Here is an 18,736-nt window from a genome sequence, read left to right as displayed (position 1 = left end):
CTCGAAAGAATTGCAGAGTCAGGTCGGTGGGGGTTTAACCAATCGTACGACGGAATCGAGTAGACGGGCTCGTTACCTTGGGAGCCCAAATGGGCAGAGATTGCGGACGGGGCGGGGACGAGCGGCCGACGCGCGCGCGGCGAGGCGGGGATTCGAGGGGCGCCGGCGGTAACCGCTGAGCTACGGCAAGGCGGATTCGGAATGGGGTTTGGTCGGGTTGGTGGGTGGGTCGGGGCAAGAACCGGTGGCAGAGGAGGCAGGGGGGGTTGCTCTGATCCGATCTGGCCGGAGGAGGGCGGGAGGGGGAGGAGGAGGCCTCGCCGGCGACGGGGACGGCGACGGGGCGGAGGATGGCGGAGAGGAACGGCCGGGTAAAACCCTCCGATTTGGGGTATCTCTCTCTGTGTCTGTGTGTGTGGTTTGGTTCTCTCGCTGCTTCCGATTGCTTCTACCTTGGTAAAACCCTAGCATCTTTTTCCGTCCTCTTTTTCTGTACAAGAAAAATTTACACCTAAAACCCACCCACTCGCCCATACCGTGTACCGCGATACTGGATTGTAGTGTGTAGTGGGTGCGATGTAATGTGGCATGTACACCGGTCTTATACGCAGGCCATAGGTAAAGTAGACAACCAGGTTTTCGACTCGATTTTAAGGGGATGCTTGGTTCGTAGCCACATTTTACCAAGCCAAAATTTAGTTGACATGTGTTTGGTTTTTACTACATTTTACTACACTTTTATTGCATTTAGCCAAAATTTAGTTGGCATGTGTTTGTTTTTTTACTACACTTTTACATGTATGATTTCATTTGTCAGTCTAACTTTTTGCCAACTTCTGCCAAAATTTGGTTTAAATATTTTAAATCCCACTTTTATGGCTAGCCACACTCTAACTTGAAAAGTTATAGCTAAAAACCAAATATGCCGTAAATAAAACAACCATATCCATACAAAGGGATAAATGAAATGCTCAACTTATGGCTCGAGCCATAACCAAGACTACAACTTTGAATGCCAGTATAGGTTCAAGGGAGAGTGAATGATTATACTTCATGTATAGCTTATCTAGTGTAGATGTCCTTGGTAAATGACCAAAACCTTCCGTAAGATGGAGAAAATGTAAGATTATGCAGAAATGTTCCATGCTCTATGCTGGACCCGATAGATGGTTGTATGGTGGACTACTGGACCAAGTCAACTCATTATCCCTAAACGAGCTTCTTGACACCGCACCTGTTGTGGATTGCGGGACGTATAGAGACATGTGTGCTTTTTTAGTACCTTTACCACTTATTTGCTACCCAAATACACATGCTTCGCTAAAAAATTTCATAGAGTCAACCTTTTTCAAAAATCATCACAAGCTCCCACACAATAGCTTGTTTGATTCGCAGGATTTTCAAAATATAGGAATAAGAAAAACATAGGATTGAAATGTCATGTCTTCTCCAAGCATATAGGATTAGGAAACTACATGATTTTGGATCCAAAACGAGCGTTTGATTGCACAAGAAAACAAAAAAAATTATAAAAAGAGGTTGGAGTGAAGGGAAAATTTCCTCCAATCCATAGTGCAAATGAATCCATTGCAGGAATTTCAAAGGATTGCAATCCTATGAATCAACAACGTTTGTATTGCCTCTGATCCAAATTAATTGATTTAACTTTATCTAGATACTAGATACATGCATATCTAGATAAAGTTAAATCAATTAATGTCTAGATTATCTAGATAAAGTTAAAGCAATTAATTTGGATCAGAGGGTGTAGTAAAAATCTTATGGATCTAAATTCTTCCAAAATTCTACACAATTCGTTTGAATTGAACAAGCCCTTAGCTGGGGTGGGGTGGCGGGATTGGCGATCCTCATTCACAAAGTGTCGCCGCGGGCCTTGTTTTTTCAGCTCCCCACTTTTCTGAAACCCTCTGTTTTGCTCCTGATGGCGTCGCGACTTATCTTCTCCGGCCATGGTTGGGGTCGTCGGCATCCTCTGTCTCGCTTTCAAAAGAGAGTGGTAAGTGCGGTAGCATAGAGCAGAGGAACAACAGGCACCGCGTTCTTTGGCCGTGGGGTGAATAATCAGATACAAAATCATGGTGGTGGCAAGGCATAGGTTGCATCGATCACAGAATATTGTGGGATCCTAATTGGCCAGAGGTGACCGAGTGTTTGGTGCTTCGAGCAATGATTCGAAGGTGATCCAGCAATGTCACTGTAGTATCCAAGGTCGGCACGCTTGGGCGAATCATGGCCTTCTCCAGGCGTGTCTGTCGCTACCACGTTCGTGCGTCCCAAGTGGCTGTAACGACGAGTTAATCTGACCACACGGACATGGTCGAAGCAGAGCCGGTCTCAATGCGTACGTTCTAGTAGGATGAAACTCCTTGACTCGGCCTTCATTGGATTGGACGGAATATGGATCCGACTTCCTGGAGGCGTTTGCTTTGGATGATGAAGCTCACCTACCTCATCTCGATCGGTATATATCTCGTGAATTCCACAGTTTTGAGACCACCATTGAGGCAGTGACGGATGCAGAAGCGAGGGAGTAGAACTGGAGACGCAAGCGGCAGGTGCCAGCTACCAGCTCTCCTAGTAACGTACGCAGCCAAGTTCTTCTCCACAACCCTCAGCTGGCAAGAACAAGTCCAAACGAATCATCCATCATATATATCGCCTCGATATTTGACAGCACAGGAGCACAAACGAACATAATGTACAGCCCAGTGAGTTAACAATCTTTGCACCACACCAAGGACGACCGCACCCATCTTGCTTTGGTCTAATCTGTACTGGTATGCTATATCTGCTGCTTGCATTGACATGCTGCTGCTCCTCGGCCAAACTCCATATTTTGCATCGTCGCGTGCAAAGCCCTCTGGTTGTACAGGTGATGCAGTCATCTTCCAGACCATTCGTGCAGTAGGTTGCGCGCAACCATGCTACGGTTCCTGTACCATTCTGAACACAGCGTAGCTGGTCTTGGATTCTTTGATGCTCAAGGACTTGCTAACTTTCCGGCAAGAATACATTAGCACATTGATTACCCGTCCAGCATCCTTGAACACAACCATCGTAGACCCTAAGATCAAGAACGCTAAGGTCAAAACCAGAGGTGCTGCAAAAGATAATAGAAACAAATTATTCTACAATTCAAAAGTAAGTCGGAGAATAGAAAGTTCATATAACACTTAGGCAGACTCAACAAGCTTTGCTTCCGCCCCAGCAGCTTATCTTTCTCTGCCAAGGATTTTACCTAATCTCGAACCCCCTGATGAATATCTTTGCTTTTTTCCGCCAAGTTTGCATTGAACTCGGTCTTATTATTTAGCTCCGCTTTCAGCTTGCTGGTCTCTTGAATGGTTCCGTCAGTGTTTCAAAGCTACTGAAAAAAACTATATATACATACAGATTTTTACTCTGCAAGCGCGCACTTGATGTGAAATACATTATACTCTACTACAAAAAGAAAAATAATAGAGCCAAATTGTTGATCCCAAAATAGTGAGTTGTCCACCTTTTCATATCTTTTTGTGTGTGTTCTTTGTGTAGCCTAGAGCCCTAGAGGGCCGAGCATTTCATAACGAAATTGTACATAAATATAGAATGCATACATCTGCACACGCTGACTTTTTAGAACTCTTTCAAAGTTTTTGCTAGTTCGGTTGAGAATTAACTTAGTTATCGGTTGACTTCTAAACCATAATTGGATCGTGGTTTGCGCTAAAATATGATGCAACTGAGGAAAAAATATCTAGACCGTCGGATTGTCTCATGATTCATGCTAGTGCCTCAGGAAAAAATATCTAGACCGTTAGATTGTCTCATGATTCGCCCTTATTTCAAACTTTCTACTACATAACTAATTTTATTTTTTCAAAATTCTGGGCTCTAGCCTTAGTACAAAGATGACGTTTTCTCTCTATAAGAAAAAATAGAGTTTTCTTCAAAGCATCCGGTCAATTCCATAAAATCATCAGCCACAGGACACCACAACAACCAACTGGCCGGTGGAGAAAACACACGTGATGTCAAGCTGTTGAGAGATGAGAATAATTGGATTACACTTGTGCAATCACATTATGTTGAGAAGGTGTCAAATAGATTTGGCTATGTTGAGTCTGTATCTTCCCCAACGCTTTATGATTACAGCGCCCCACTTTGAAAAAATGAGAAGGCGGCAAGGGATCAATTGAGATACTCTCAAATTATTGATTCGTTTCGTGTATTTAGCATGCGCTAGGAGACCTAACATTCCGTTTGTTGTGTGCAAACTAAGACGGTTTGTGGCCAACCTGTGAGATGATCATTGGTATGTTCTTGAGAGAGTGACATGCTATCTAAAGGAACAATGAGCTATGAAATTCATTATATCATGTTTGCGATAGGAATTTAAAGATATAGTGATTCAAACTGGATATCGGATGCTGATGAGATGAAGGCACAAGTGGATATGTATTCACTCTTGGTGGTGGCGTTGTTTCCTAGAAGTTATGCAAGCAGACCATCTTAACGAGGTCAACAATAGAAGCATAACTCGCAACATTAGATACAACAACTGTCGAAACAGAATGGCTTCATGAGCTCTTGACGGATTTGCCAACGGTTGAAAAACCAATACCGACTATCCTTATGAACTGTAATGATCAAACTTTGATTGTCAAAGTGAATAGTTCTAAAGATAATATATAGATTTCAAAGCATGTAAAGAGGAGAGTCAGGTCTCTCACAAAACTGAAAAACTTCAGAGTTGTTGCATTGGATTATGTTCCAAGGGCTATGAATTTGCCAGATCTTTTACAAAAGGACTATCACGGAATATGATAGACCTTGCATCGATGGAAAAGGATTTGAGTAAGTTGCCGAGGGGGTAACCCAACCTATGTGATTGGAGATCCCGTGAATTAGGACTTGGAAAAATAAGTCGAAGCAAACTCCGTTGCAGATGTAAATTCTCTCAAAGCTACTGCATGACAGGTTGACTATGTCTTAATGTGTTCTAATTTCTAAACGACTATGTGACGGAGGACTATGTGACGGAGACGCCATCGTACATAGCGGTCTTGAAAAAACACACCTATATGAGTGACATTGCTGGTCACAATGTTGACAATTTAAAGGTTAGTCAATTATTTAGTCGTAATCAACTATAGTTTCTTGCCTAGGTGGAAGTTCATGAAAGGCCAACGAGTATGACTTATAAGCACCACCGGCAGGGAATCCTATGATAGCTTAGTACATAGCCAAGATTGAGTGAAATTTGTACAAGGTTGACAATTTAGAACTTAGTCCATTGTTTAGTTGTAGTCAATTACATTTCTTGCCTAGGTAAAAGTTCAACTTAATAGTTTCTACTGAAGCGCGGTTATATTAAACAGTAACAAATGTTCTTCTAAGATTTGGTGGTGGATTGTTAGATGTAGATGGGCTACAACCCATTTAGGCAGCCTGAAATTCCAAGGCCCATCTATGATGACAGCATAGGGGATGTCGTGACTAAGTTTATCCTGAAAAAAAACTAAAAAAAACGTTTATCCTGAAATACTATTTTTTTTATACTTCCTTACCATTTACAAAAGAATCAAAATTCCGGGCTCTAGCCTCAGTCCAAAGACGCTGCTTTCTCTCTCTGTAGGAAGAAAAAGAAGAGTTTACTTCGATGCATCCGGTCAATTCCGGCGAAACCATCGGCCGTTTAGCCCTTCCGGTTCCCACGAGACAGCACGACAACCAACTGGCCGGAGGTGAAATAAACGCATGCGACATCAGGGCATCTCCAACCGGGTGACCCAAACGGACGCGCTGGGCCGTCCGTTTTGGGCGTTGCGTCTTGCGGCGGACGCGCGGACGGAGCCCGCGTCCGCGCGTCCGTTTGGGTCGCGTCGTTGCGCCCAACGCAGCGGCCACCCATTTGGCCATTTGGCCATTTGGCCTATTTCTTTGGAAAATAGGTCCTCCGGCCACGAATTCACTTTGATATATAATAATATCTCGTAAACATAAAATAATATATAGTAAATATAAAATATTATCAAATACCATACAATATTATCAAATGTACCATGATAAATCAAATAAAATGTGTCATAGTTTGAGAAAAATATAAAAATTACAATTGAGATTGTCTAACTCAATTTGGGCGCTCGAGGATCTCCTTCGTCTCTTCTCGAACCAAGCTCTCTTTGCCTCGCTCATGTTGGTCAAGTCGGCGTTCATGATGAGGTTGTCCTCGGCTTGGCGTTTGAGCTCAACTTCCTTCGCCTTCGGCTCCACCTCTTTGGCCCTTGCCATTGCTATGAGCTCAAGTTCTCTCTCTTGAGCTCAAGTTCTTTAGCTTTGGTCTTCGCCTTGACCTCTTCAATCTCAAGCTTCTTCTGCCGGACATCAAAGAATTTCTTCCTGTCCTCTTCTTTCTCCCGGCGCCTCCTCTCATCCCTCTTGTCCGTGGACACCTCTCTGTCCGCATGCATCTCCTTCAAAGTGCCATACAATAGCATGGACGACGCATCACACTTCATGTCGGCTTTGGTTGCCTTGTGGCCGCGTGGACGACTTGCACGAGAAGCGGAGCTGCCGCAAGGCTGCCCGCCATCAAGGTCAATGACCGTGGCATCTTTGGCGGGATTGTTGCCGATCAAGGTCGCCATGTAGCCCTCGTACCCCTCTCGGAACTTGGGGGTGCCGTGGAGTTCCTTCCAACAATGAGGGAAGGCAAAGGTCTTCTCTCCATTGTTGGCTTTGTAGAATTCCAAAGCTCGCCACACCTAGAGCAAAGCGAGACAACAACGATAAACATATGTGCAAACATCGGATGAATAAGTTGAGGTTATGAATCATACCAAGTCCTTCGCACCCATGCCACTAACGGGGAGCCGCCTCGCGTGCTCATACGCCGCCCGGAACTTGTTGCATTCCGTTTGAATTGCTCCCCACCTCTTTTGGAGCGATATTTCGCTGCGGTCGCTCTCAAATGGCTCCTGTCCATATTTGCGATGTTCATGGAAGTATTCATAGATCCGGCGCCGGAATGCGGACCCTTCCGCTCGGCACCGTCAACGCATCTTGCCCGATGGTCAACCATCCATCGACGAGCACCTTGTCCTCCTTCTCCGTGTAGTTGGCGGTTCGTTTGCTTACCGGCGACCTCGAGCTTGTGCGGTTGCGGCTTGTGTGAGGCCCTCACCGAACAACGGCTCCTCCTCAATGTTTATCGTTGCGGGACGAGCGGTTGTGCCCGCTTGTGTGTCAATGGGAGGTGGTCGGGGAGCCTGCTGTGTCGAAGGATATGGAAGGGTCGTCGGCATTGTGCCGCGCGAAAGACGGAGGGGCACCGCACGGCGGACGGTGATCGCGCGCGCGCGGCCGACATATCGTCGAACGAGGTTGCGTGCCGCCGGACGTCGCGGCTGCTCCCGGGTTCTTCGGGCCTTTGGAGTTCGCCGGCGCACGGTTCGGGTCAATGGACGAAGGTGACGGCCCCGTCATGGACTCGCCCACCTCCGGTGACCCATCCCGTGGCCGGTACGCTGCCGCCCATGCGCCCCCATTTCGTGCCCAAATAGGGCGGTCGGTGGAGCGGTTGACCTTGGAGGAAGGGGCCGGGTCACGGAGGAGGCCGAGCTCCCCGCCGAGGCCGCGCCGGTGCCGGGGATGATCATGTGGCTGGCCGGCGGCCGGGTGGCCGTAAAATAGCATGGCCTGTCTGCTCTTGAAGGAGAGTGCTCTTCGCCTCCAGTCCGGAGTTGGAGAAGGCTGCTCCCGCCGCCCGCCGCCGCTCCGGCTCGGCGGCGGTTTCCTCTTCCGTTGGTCCGGCGCCCTGCGCCGGTCGGCCCTCTTCCTGCTCTCGAGCTTCCTCCGCTCCGGGGTGAGCTCGGCCTTCGCCTTCTTCGTCGGCGGTCCGGGGGAGCTCGGCCACCGCCGGTTCGGGAGCCGCCTCCACGGCGGGAGCGGCAACGGCCGCGGGTGCCTCCTCTTCGATGGCGGCGGTGGTGTCGGTGGCGGTGGCGGCGGCGGTCGCTTCGTCGGCCATCTCTAGGTTTTGGGAGTACGGTGGAGTGTTTTCTGTTTTGGGAGGCGAGACGGGCGGGCCGGGGGCGGACAAGGGAGGACGCGAGCGACCGGCCTTTCGCGTCCGCGGCCACGCAAACTCGTCCAAGATTTGGGCCGGGTTTGGGTCGTCCCGGACGCCGCGGCCATCCGTTTTAGGGATGGGTCCGCGCGCTGGGCCGCGGTTTTGTCCGTTTCGACCCATCCGGACGCGCGGGCGCGGGATGGGTCGCCCGGTTGGAGATGCCCTCAAGCTGAAGCTCTCCACCAACCGTACCAGAGAGACGGATCGGCACTCCTTATCCGCTGCCACGTGACAGGGCCCCACGGGAATCTCGCCGGCCACTCGCTGCTTGCCACATAGGCATCCAAGTTTTTGTACCATTTGGAGAGGAAGCACCGCGTGTCCAAAATTCCACGTCAATCCACATCCGAACCTGGACCGGATTCAGAATTTCGGAGCAGTGACAAAAATGCTGGAAACCAGGTGCAGCAGCAACTTGTTTTCAGAGTTTGGTACATATCCAGATCATCCAGTCCTCTATAACCAGTTAACCACCCCATGGAGGGGTAAAAACACCATGATTAACCGTTGAGTTTCTGCCACTGTTCTTCACAAAACTACCATGATTCAACCTTTACTGAGCTCACTGCATGCTTTACTGCACTGGATATTTATCAGCACACTTGTCACTCATCAGGTCAAAGATGCAATAATAGAATCTCAGCAGTACCAGTCACTCAATGGTAGGCCAGCCCTTCCCTTCCCATGCAAGCATGCCCATCCAGCCCGGCTCATTGACAATAGACAGAGTGAGCTCCTCCAGTTTCATTATAAAAGCACTCCCCTTGCTGGATCTGCAAGAGAACACAGTTACAAACCACTGAAACAACCTCACAAGAGAAGAGTACATGGCTTGCATCAATACCTTGCAGAGCTGCTCCATGTTCAAAGGGGCCAAGGCCGAGGGCGGTGCCAGGAGGGGCAGAGCCAGCGGCGTCGGGTGCCGGGCGTCGACGTTCATGGACGGGAACGGGCTCCGGCTGGGCCTCGACGAGAACCCTGACGCCATCATCTCCGGCGAGTGGCCCGAGAACTTCTCCCTCATCAGCTACGACGATTTCCGCGTATACCTTCAGTCCCAGCAGCAGCAGGATGCCCAGGCTGGAGATCAGGTGCTTGTTTGTTCTGGGACTCTTGTTGTTGCTGCTGTGTTTGTTGATCTTCTCCATTGATACTTCTTCTTGGTTCCTTGCTTGACTCTGAACTTGGATGCTTCGGTACAGCAGCGGGTGGCACTCTTGCGCGAGGCCATGTCGACGCCTGTCTTGATGGCCACAGCAGATCAGACGCTGGAGGAGGTTGAAGGCCACTTTGAGTTTGTGTCGGGCCTCCCGGTTGTAGACAGTGCTCGGAGATGTGTTGGGGTGCTCGTCAAGAGCGATCGAACAAGAGCTTCACATGGGGTCAGCTTCCTCCTTCTTCACTCTTTGTCTGTTTTACACATGTATATACACAAACTCTTGCCGCAAAGAGAGAAAAAGAAAACACACCCACACCCGCACACATATACAAGCTGCTACCTTAATATCAGAGGACATAAAGACATCTTGTTTGCTAATCCATTTGCTACTTGTTGCAACAGTCAAGGACAAAGATTGCACAAGTGATGACCTCTCCAGCGATCACGCTATCATGTGATAGAACAGTGACCGGTAATCTTTGTTTCCACTCATTTTATTTTATTTTCCATTTTTTTCCCAGTTAGTTTGACAGTACACAAATGTGATGCCAACAGATGCCGCAGCTCTGATGCTCAAAAAGAAGATCCACAGATTACCAATAGTAAATCAGGACAACCAAGTGATAGGTGAGTAACAGAAACTGTGACAAACCAGGAACAGAGGACTCAATATACTAGATCTGTATTATCTCCTTAACATAGACTATTTAGAGTGTGTTGCAAGCTTAATGGGATTCTAAACACTATTAACAGGTATAGTTACCCGTGATGACGTACTTCGCGCGTTGGAGGCCATGCTGAAGATTTAGAGATGCAGGAGACCATGCTTGGTACTTGTGGATTTGTACATATGTGTCCGCGGTACTTTTGAGTAGCAGGGAGATGTATAATCTGTATAACTGTTGTAGCCTGAATCACAAAAATAAGCCTGGGAGAATTTAGGAGAGCTTTTCCTTGTAAAGAAGCACACCAGGAAGCTTCTGCTCTATTGTACTGTCTGGTGTCTGCAAATGAAAATGTTTCCATGAGCAATGAATTCCACTGCAAGAAAACACAAAACCTAAAGTAATGTTTCAGAAAAATGGTGGCAATATGCTTAGAAAACGATAAGCTTAAATTGAGGATGAAATCTAATTAAGTGCAGCCATGCAGGTTCATAGAGACTGATGATGCTACAGTTTCAGAGGTTGCCAAAGAAAGTTGTCAAAAAGTACACGGTTTCAGAGCCAGTGCAACAGTCTTATCACCAAAGAAGTATAACACAATACAACCAACTAAATAAAAGAGATGACTGCAAGATTAACGATGCGAATTAGGAATTACTTTGCCCTAGCCACGTAGAGGACGAGGACTATATGCCTCTGAGCACTTCTTTACTGAAGATAAAAACAGCACATCTTATTTACTGGATGTACAGCATCCTTTGAGCTCTTCAGGTAATGATTTATCACAGACAAAAACTTCAGTAGTACAATGCAAGAGAAAAGGTGGGAAAAAGGCCAATGAATGCACATGCCGAAGAAAAGAACTGACTCAAACGTGAAGGAACTATAACTAGGTCAATTTTCATGTAGGTCTGAGATGTGAACGTACTCATTATGTATGTCATTGCAATCTGAGCGTAAAAAATAATAAATCACACTCGACTTGTCGACACCTCCTCTTGTTGATCTTCTCCAGAAGCAATACTAGCAGTAGAAACACCCACTGGCGCAGTAGAAAACGTGCGTCCTTCTGAATCAGAAGTAACTTTCATCTTTAAGTTTGGAATTACAGGTGGCTTTGTCCTCCGAGTAACAGTCATGTTCAACCCCTTGGTTGTGTGAATTGTTGCTCCGGTTGTCATCTCGACCTATAATATATTGCTCGAAATATGAGAATATATTTTATTAACTACGATGAAACCGAAAGCTGGTTGGAAACATACCGGAGGTGCTCCTGGAGCCATCTGAAAATCAAACCGCTTGACAAGCATTGCCGTTGCCACAACATTCTGCATAGAAATTGCAGAGTGTCAGTGGTTCTCTCAATAGTCACAGAACAAGTGACTATCTGAGGGCTGTGCACCCTGTTGGTGCATCTGCTAGGAGAGCAACAAATCTTCATTTTCACAAAAGAACATGAAATCGAAGATACCAAGAAGCCTAGAAGGTGAAATATTGAAAATAAAGAAGACCTTAATACCGCTAAATCAAGAATATCATACATCATTCGCAAAATGCTATTTCGATATCATCAGCTGAAAATTCATAAGTATTAAAATGGATTACCTCAAAAGTAGCAAACATATCGCCTACACATTTCCTTGGTCCACCACCAAATGGTAAGTAACTGAAAATTCAACAAGATATAAATAAGTACAATTAAGTTATAACTTATAACAGGTTTATCAGGGATTAGTTAAAGTGATAGGAAACACATGCCACGAATATTTTTCAGAAGGAAAGCTGCCACAACTACACAACGGATCTCTAAGAGCTTGACATGGAACCTAGGATTACAGCATTTCTTTTGTTGTTTATTTGAAATATGTGCTCTCACAAGACAGATATCAACTCTACAGCACTAACAGTGCTGATGTAAGTAGGACTTAGGACTGCATCTCAAAAAAACATTAATCAAGAACTCGACAGACAATAAACTGTGACACAAACCACAAGCCAAAATACACAAGACCCTAGCTGTATCACCTTTTTTTCTTTCTAATTTCGAGTTTCAGCGGGATGCGTAGGAAATGATGTTTATCTACTGAATGGTGACTATCACTTCTTTGTAAACTAATATGCCATTGCATGAACCCTAGTTCAAACTGTTCACTGCAACCATGGTTCGTATTGTTAGATTCACCGCAGCTGAAGATATCTTATAGTCCATACTCCTTTAGAAATGTATCATATGAGAATTATAATTTATCATTTATAACAATATATAGAATATGCAAACTCCACTAATTATGGCCCATTAAGGCAAGGGTCATCTACACACCTTTGATCTTTTCTGGTCCAAAAAGGGATCTGCTGTTAAAGTATTTACTGATCATTACAGGGTAGGCAGTGAAGTTATGGCACATAAACCTACCGGTCTATTCAAAGTTAAAATTTCTAATGGTTCTTGGAAAGACATATACGTGAATATTTTTTGGGACATTCACAAAGCAACAATATAGTCACCAAAAGTGCACCACAGATAACCAGTGCAATGGATTCCTGTTTCTTGGAATCTAAGATGACAACTCATTGCTGCTTTTTCTATCAGAAGTGTGATTTCCTGTTGCTCATTGGAGTAGTAATTTAACATGATTATCATGGATACAATTTTTTATTCATTAACCATAAATTTTAATTCAAGTTATTAATCTCTGCATCACTTTTCATCCTCAATAAGCTTCATCAATTGAATCTGTCTCATTATCTCTCCATCACATACTAAGATTCATCTAACAATATTCCATGTAATTGTTGTCTGAATAAATTATGCAAATCATAGGGATGTGGCTATTTGCTAGTGTGCTACTATTCGGTCGGAAATAGATGTGATTTTGGGTATCAATAAGGTCTCCTGTAGACGCATTTTACCCATTTTTGTAACAGTATGTTAATGAAAGTATATTGACTTGGAAGCACTTTTGACAATGAATCTACTAATATCGTCCGCACAGGAAAAATATAAATAATTTTATGACCATCAGTGGTAAATATTCAAATTTTGGCTGCACCCATCTGAGGACAACATCTAGTTTGGAGCAGTCATTTATACATGAATAAGTAGTTATTGGATCTTAACTGATAAGAATCTCAGGGGCAGGTTAGATGCTCTATGTCATAGTAGAAAATAAGAATAAACAGGAGTTGCGCACTCGATGAACGACTTTGGTCATTTGACCAAAAAGGAATATATTTTGTTCTGGCGACAAGAAGAAATATAGCTACAACAAGCAATTAAGCATATTCAACGGTCTCCCAATTGTTGCAACAGAAAGTAGAAACAACTACTCCCTCCGTGCCAAAAAGGATGTCGCAAATTTGGGACGGAGGGAGTAATAAAATTGATAACTGTAGTGGCAAATGGTGCACCAAAAAGCATTTCATTGCAGTAATAGGTATGGAACCTGAATTTTTGGTTTGTCTCATTTGGGTTGGGTCCATCCAAAGGCCACCTTTCTGGATTGAAAACATCTGCATCCTCCCAATGCTTTGGGCAGCGATGAAGGTTCCAGACCGATATAAAAATGTCTTCTCCCCTTGGAAAATATAATATGTATCTTTAGAACTATAGTATAAAATTTTAGCTTTGTATGGAGCAATAATTAAATAAGTTTCGCTACATCTACCAGAATTAACATTAGGACAAGTAGAAAATAAAATATGTTGAGTAAAATAGTCTGCACAATATGTTAATATACTGTGTTACTCACATGAGTATCTAAGGGGAAAAAAAGTGAAAAGACAAAGGGAGCAGGACTCAATGGTAGCCAAGGTGCTTTTGTGATAAACACATAAATAGTCCTTACTCCCTATACTTGACTTGAGATTGAGACTAAAGTTGGCCTTGTCTATTGTGAATTAACAGATGGAATACTTATGGAAAATGTTTACCTGCCGATCGGGTATTCCCCTAGCATATCATCCTCAAGGGAGCGGCGAATCAAAACTGGTGGCTGCGGATATAGTCTCAAAGACTGCAACAACGGTAATGTTCTTGTTCAGTGGTGAAATTCATTATGGGGTGAGGTAACAGTATTTGGTACTTACTTCGTTAATAACTCGAGTAGTGTACTTTAGTTTTTTCAGATCCTCAAGTGTTGGTAAACCGTCTCCTAGAACAGCATCAACCTGTGGATAATTAAGCAAAGAAAAGACAATTATCATTTGTAAGATTCAGATGTGTGAAACTCCATGGAAAAAAACGCCCTTAAAGATAAAAGTGAGTCTACCTCAGCTTGGAGCTTGGACATTACATTCGGATACTGCATTAGCAATATAACACAATGAGAATAAGTAAAAATATAACAGCTTAGTGAATATGAACATGATCAACGTCACAGTATATTAGATATTGCCATACTACTACAGCATTAATTTTTTAGTTATTGACCATATCAAACCTTAGATAGAAGATAAAATGTCCATGTTAAGACTGCTGCAGAGGTCTCATGGCCAGCTATGAGCATTGTCATCAGATCATCACGGAGCTGCTTGCTGGACACCTAAGGTAGAAGAATTGAGCATTGCAGCAATGTGAACATTAGAAGGTCCAAACATCTAAAAAACTTTACAAATGCAGCTATATCATACATCATCTCCAGATGCCAACAGGAAGTGAAGAATACTAGGATCTTGCTCATTCATGTATTCCTCATGAAACTGTAGATCTTCTTCATCTACCATCCTCTGCAGCAGTAAGAACGAGAATTCCTAGTGTCATAATTTCGCTAAATACAGCACACAGTAATAACAAAGGTCAAAGTATAAGAAAATGGTTACCTTGCATGTAGCAATTAGTTCATCGAGAATATTATTTATCAGTACAAGAGCTTCATTGACTTTCCTCTGCCGAGGGGAGATGTCTTTCCATATGGGTATTTCCCAAGTTGGTATAGGAGAAGTGCTCCGCATCTCTGCTTCTCGTAGTGTTACATAGACAGCCTGATCATACACCAGCAAACCAGCAAGGTAAGATTCACAGAGAATACGGTAAATAAGAAACAGAAAATACTGTACTCAGGGATATGGCAAAGTCTGAAAAAGATGACCTCGACTATTCCATTATCGTAAGATAATGAATCGAACTCATAGTTGAACACCGCCTTCCCGATGACATCTAGCGTCAGCCGAGAGAAGAGAGATTCCATCTCCACGTCCTCCCCGTCCGATGCCGCCTTGTCCAACTTCTGGCAGAGCCTGTCGGAAGCTTTTCCGAAGAGTCCTATCATCGCCGTCACGTACTGCCGAGCAGAATTTCAAGTGAATAAAAAAATTACACTAGAAAGAAAGCAATAACAGAACATAATATTAAGTACAGTGCTAGAACCTTCTGATGCATTGCTGGTACGATTGCGCGGCGTCGAACACGCCAAACCTCCCCATCGGCCGGGATCAATCCCGTACCCATCACAAACTCCAATATCTCCGCGAGAATACCCTGCACACGGCACGATCAAACAGAATCATTCTACTCATTTCTGAAGAGCAAACGTTATCTTACTGCTGAAATAAATGACTACATTCAAATCGAGAAGCGAACCTTGGAATAAGCCTTGGCGTTGTCCCTGAGAATGTGCTTGGCCACGGCAGGATCAGAGACAATAAGGAAAGACTGTTGTAAGAAGTACAAAAAATAAACTACAGAATATTAGCAGCAGCACGGCAGGGTTTTTCAGAAAGCTGCGATTTTGGAGCGATTCGGTTCACCTTGGGCCCGAAGTTGAGGCGGAAGACGCCGCCGTAGGTGAGGAAGAGGTCGTAGAGCGGGATGAAGAAGGCCTCCCCGACGACCGAACTGATCGACCCCGTGGCCTGCGGCAGCTCCGGGCCCCTGCGCGCCGCGCCGGCGCCCGCTACCTTGGTGAGCAGCCCCGCCACGAGCTCCCCCGGCGGGCCGAGCCTGGCCAGCCTCGCCGCGAGCGGAGCGACCCATCTGATCGAGAATTCCGGTCCACCCAATTGGCCAATTCAGTCGACGCGCGCCGACCGGATAAGAAAGAAAGAAAATTGCGTAGAGACAGACGAGGCGGGATGGAGCACTGACCCGGGGCCTTGGGCGGTGAACTCGCCGGACGAAATGCGGGCGGCCAGCTCGGCCTTGCGGCGCCTCTGCTCCTCGAGGGCCGGGTCGGGGCCGCCGGCGCCGGACGCGGAGCAGCGCAGGAGCGGGCTACGGCGGCTGGGCGCAGGAGCGAGGCGGAGGCGGCCCTGGCCGGAGCCGCCGAAGTGCCGGGATGGCGGTGCGGTGGAGATGGTGCTGCCGCTTCCGCTGCCGGCGGCGGTGGCCATCGGCATGGGTGGAGTGGCACGTCGTCGGAGCCGGGGCAGGGAGAGAGGATGAGGTGAGGCGCGTCGCGTGGAGAGTGGAGGGAAGCGAGAGGAAAAGGAGCTGCGGACGTGGGGCTCGGTGCTCCGTCTGTTGCTAACGACGGCGACTCGCCGGGATTTGGAAGCTGCCGTAACGGAATCTGTCGCCCCGGCCTCACAGGCATCTTCGCTTCCACAGCGCGCGCGGCATCGGCTTCTCCACCACCGTACCAACAGTGCAGACAAAATTTATTACACGTGGAATTTTTGCACGTTTTGCCACATGACAAGCGTATGTATGTCTACGTTTGTCATGTACGAATCTTGGTGAAATACATGAGAGTGGTATTTCTTTGTGGACTCCATGTATAAAGCATTAATCTAGCCAGAAATACCAGGCGGGAATAATAATAATTGGAATATGAAGATACCGCTAAAGATATTATTTTTTACTTAGTATCTTCGTAGATGAGTAATCTTCATCAAAGACAGCCTTGTAAAACACAATTTTCTTCAAGGACTACTTTTATTTCACCTTTTTCCTTTTTTTCTCATTTTCTTGACTTGTTTTGGCTCTATGCATCTTCATTTTAGAGAGGTTGGTGTAATGCTTAAAATTGTAACTAATAAAATACCCTTTATCCAAAAAAAATACATTTATCTAGACAAAGTTAAGTCACTTATTCTGAAACGGAAATTTTTATACGCATGAGTGGTTTCCCTATCATGAGGGCGCAAGTGACAAATGGGGTCTGAGCTTGAGTGAGCTTTTAGTTTCAAAAATTGAAAAACATATTTATAAGTTTTAAAAAGTCTGAGAAAACTGTGATATAATGCAAACCAATATATATTATGGGGAAAGCAAAAAAATGGCTCATCAGATAAATTTATAGTATCGAAATATAGGCTACTTAGTATTCTAATATTCACGCTTTTGTCATTTTTGTGTACCAGGGGCGGAATACGGGGGCGTATTAGGGGCGGCTGCCACATTGGCGTCCCCAAAACTTGACACCCAAAATAAACTTTTTCCAAACAAACGGTAGATCTCATTCAAATATTTATGTTTTTCTTACAAATTATGAATGAAATTTAAAACCCTAAATCTAAACCTACACAGAAGTCGAGAGTGGCGCTCAAAGCGCCATTGTTGTCGTCGTCCTCGCGGTCCCACTAGGAGGAGGACATGCCCCTGCAAGACTCCTTGGCGGTGACGAACACTTCAGCCGCTGTTGAACACCTCCTCCTCCTCGAGCAGCAGGTTCCCCAGGCGCATGTTGCTTCCGGTGCCGCTGCCTCCGGCCTTGGCGTCGTCGCAACCCATCACGGCGGAGGAAGATAGTGCAACAACAGGGAAGAAGTGGTGGAGCAGCGAGAGAGTGTGGAGGAGAAGTGATCAGCATTATATATTTAAGTGGAAGTTGAAGGAAATTGAGTTGTTTCTTATCCGGAGCATAAAGCGACACCTATTCGGTGGACATGGATGCACATGTACCTGATTATGAAAAAAAAATACTACTCTAAAGATTCAAAAAAAAAATTGAGATAATGCACGGATGTATATATTATGTTGATACTTACTTGTGCAAATGTGCAAGGCAAAATACAACCATATGTGACCTACACAAAAATAAGAAAATGGAAATTTCTATTTCTTTGAACACTACAAATCTAATCATTATAGTGTCATTTGGATATCTTGTTATTTTTGTGTGGGCCACATACAATCATATTTTTCCGTGAAAACTTACATGGGTAAATATCAAGAAAATATGTACATGCAAAAATTTATTTTATTTTATTTTAAAACTTTTAAATAGTATTTCTGAAGCATAAAGTCTTTATTAACGGCGAATAGAATTGCCTAATTATCTTGTGAAAACCGACCAAAGCCGGCTATAAGCCTATAACACACTCATGAAATAGCCGTACGGAAGATGACACCACATGGCACCACCAGCCGATCTAGCTATCAACATATAGTCGCGAGATTACTCGCATAAGTCATTAGCAGTTTAGCATTGTCGCCAACGACACCAACTTCACGGCGTTCATGTACATCTTTTCCTGTGGTCAGATTCTTTACCTCGGCGTGAAGACAAATGAGCATCTTTCTCGCAGTCTGAATTTGTTTCCTTCATATTTTTCTCGCTGCAGATTAGACAAACCAACTGAAGGCAACTACAAGGTAGCGCATAAGCTGACAAAGATCCACTGCTAGTAACGCCGGCCGGCAGAAAGGCATCATACAACGAGTTGCGTGCGGTGGCCAGAATAAAACATGACATGCTCCGAGAACCAACCTGAGGTTGGGTGGTTAGGAGGGTGGCCCCAGCCCACCAGAGTTCAAACCCCAGGTTTGACATCTGTGTGTCTCATAAAGGCGGAATATTCATTCAGTGGGAGGCGACGTTTCCGTCGACAGCGAGGCGC

The 18,736-nt window shown here is 45.1% G+C and overlaps 2 protein-coding genes across 3 annotated transcripts; one reads left to right on the top strand and one right to left on the bottom strand.

Moving 5' to 3' along the window:
- The first annotated feature begins 8,922 nt into the window (after window positions 1–8,922).
- Window positions 8,923–10,325, top strand: LOC124693534 (uncharacterized protein YtoI-like). Of its 2 annotated transcripts, none has more exons than XM_047227012.1 (5): window positions 8,923–9,225; window positions 9,340–9,516; window positions 9,696–9,765; window positions 9,849–9,920; window positions 10,047–10,325. In XM_047227012.1, exons 1-5 carry the CDS (start codon window positions 8,962–8,964, stop codon window positions 10,100–10,102), a joined length of 639 nt encoding a protein of 212 aa, XP_047082968.1. In that variant the 5' UTR covers window positions 8,923–8,961; the 3' UTR covers window positions 10,103–10,325. The 2 variants fall into 2 exon arrangements, with proteins under 2 accessions (XP_047082968.1, XP_047082967.1); XM_047227011.1 differs by having other exon boundaries at window positions 9,337–9,516.
- Window positions 10,326–10,833: 508 nt separating this feature from the next.
- On the bottom strand, window positions 10,834–16,291 carry LOC124691020 (protein LUTEIN DEFICIENT 5, chloroplastic-like). Its single transcript, XM_047224313.1, has 15 exons — window positions 16,041–16,291; window positions 15,704–15,929; window positions 15,537–15,608; window positions 15,324–15,434; window positions 15,046–15,237; window positions 14,777–14,938; window positions 14,588–14,683; window positions 14,398–14,499; window positions 14,227–14,259; window positions 14,045–14,125; window positions 13,889–13,971; window positions 13,402–13,533; window positions 11,564–11,624; window positions 11,221–11,286; window positions 10,834–11,145 (listed from the first exon to the last, which is right to left on the bottom strand). Exons 1-15 carry the CDS (start codon window positions 16,289–16,291, stop codon window positions 10,930–10,932), a joined length of 1,884 nt encoding a protein of 627 aa, XP_047080269.1. The 3' UTR covers window positions 10,834–10,929.
- Between the last annotated feature and the right edge of the window lie 2,445 nt (window positions 16,292–18,736).

Source organism: Lolium rigidum, chromosome 2, assembly GCF_022539505.1.
Source record: "Lolium rigidum isolate FL_2022 chromosome 2, APGP_CSIRO_Lrig_0.1, whole genome shotgun sequence".
Lineage (NCBI taxonomy): Eukaryota > Viridiplantae > Streptophyta > Magnoliopsida > Poales > Poaceae > Lolium > Lolium rigidum.
Note: the sequence above shows the minus strand (reverse complement) of the source record. Positions and strands in the feature narration are given on the sequence as shown.

Excerpts from the sequence above, each read along its gene's own strand:
- LOC124693534 (XM_047227011.1), top strand. The coding sequence starts at position 8,962 with ATGGCTTGCATCAATACCTTGCAGAGCTGCTCCATGTTCAAAGGGGCC. Across the intron at positions 9,226-9,336 it reads ATGCCCAGGCTGGAGATCAG|CAGCGGGTGGCACTCTTGCG; the intron begins GTGCTTGTTTGT and ends GCTTCGGTACAG. Across the intron at positions 9,921-10,046 it reads TCAGGACAACCAAGTGATAG|GTATAGTTACCCGTGATGAC; the intron begins GTGAGTAACAGA and ends CACTATTAACAG.
- LOC124691020 (XM_047224313.1), bottom strand. The coding sequence starts at position 16,291 with ATGCCGATGGCCACCGCCGCCGGCAGCGGAAGCGGCAGCACCATCTCC. Across the intron at positions 15,609-15,703 it reads GCCTCAACTTCGGGCCCAAG|TCTTTCCTTATTGTCTCTGA; the intron begins GTGAACCGAATC and ends TTCTTACAACAG. Across the intron at positions 13,972-14,044 it reads CTACTCGAGTTATTAACGAA|TCTTTGAGACTATATCCGCA; the intron begins GTAAGTACCAAA and ends CCGTTGTTGCAG.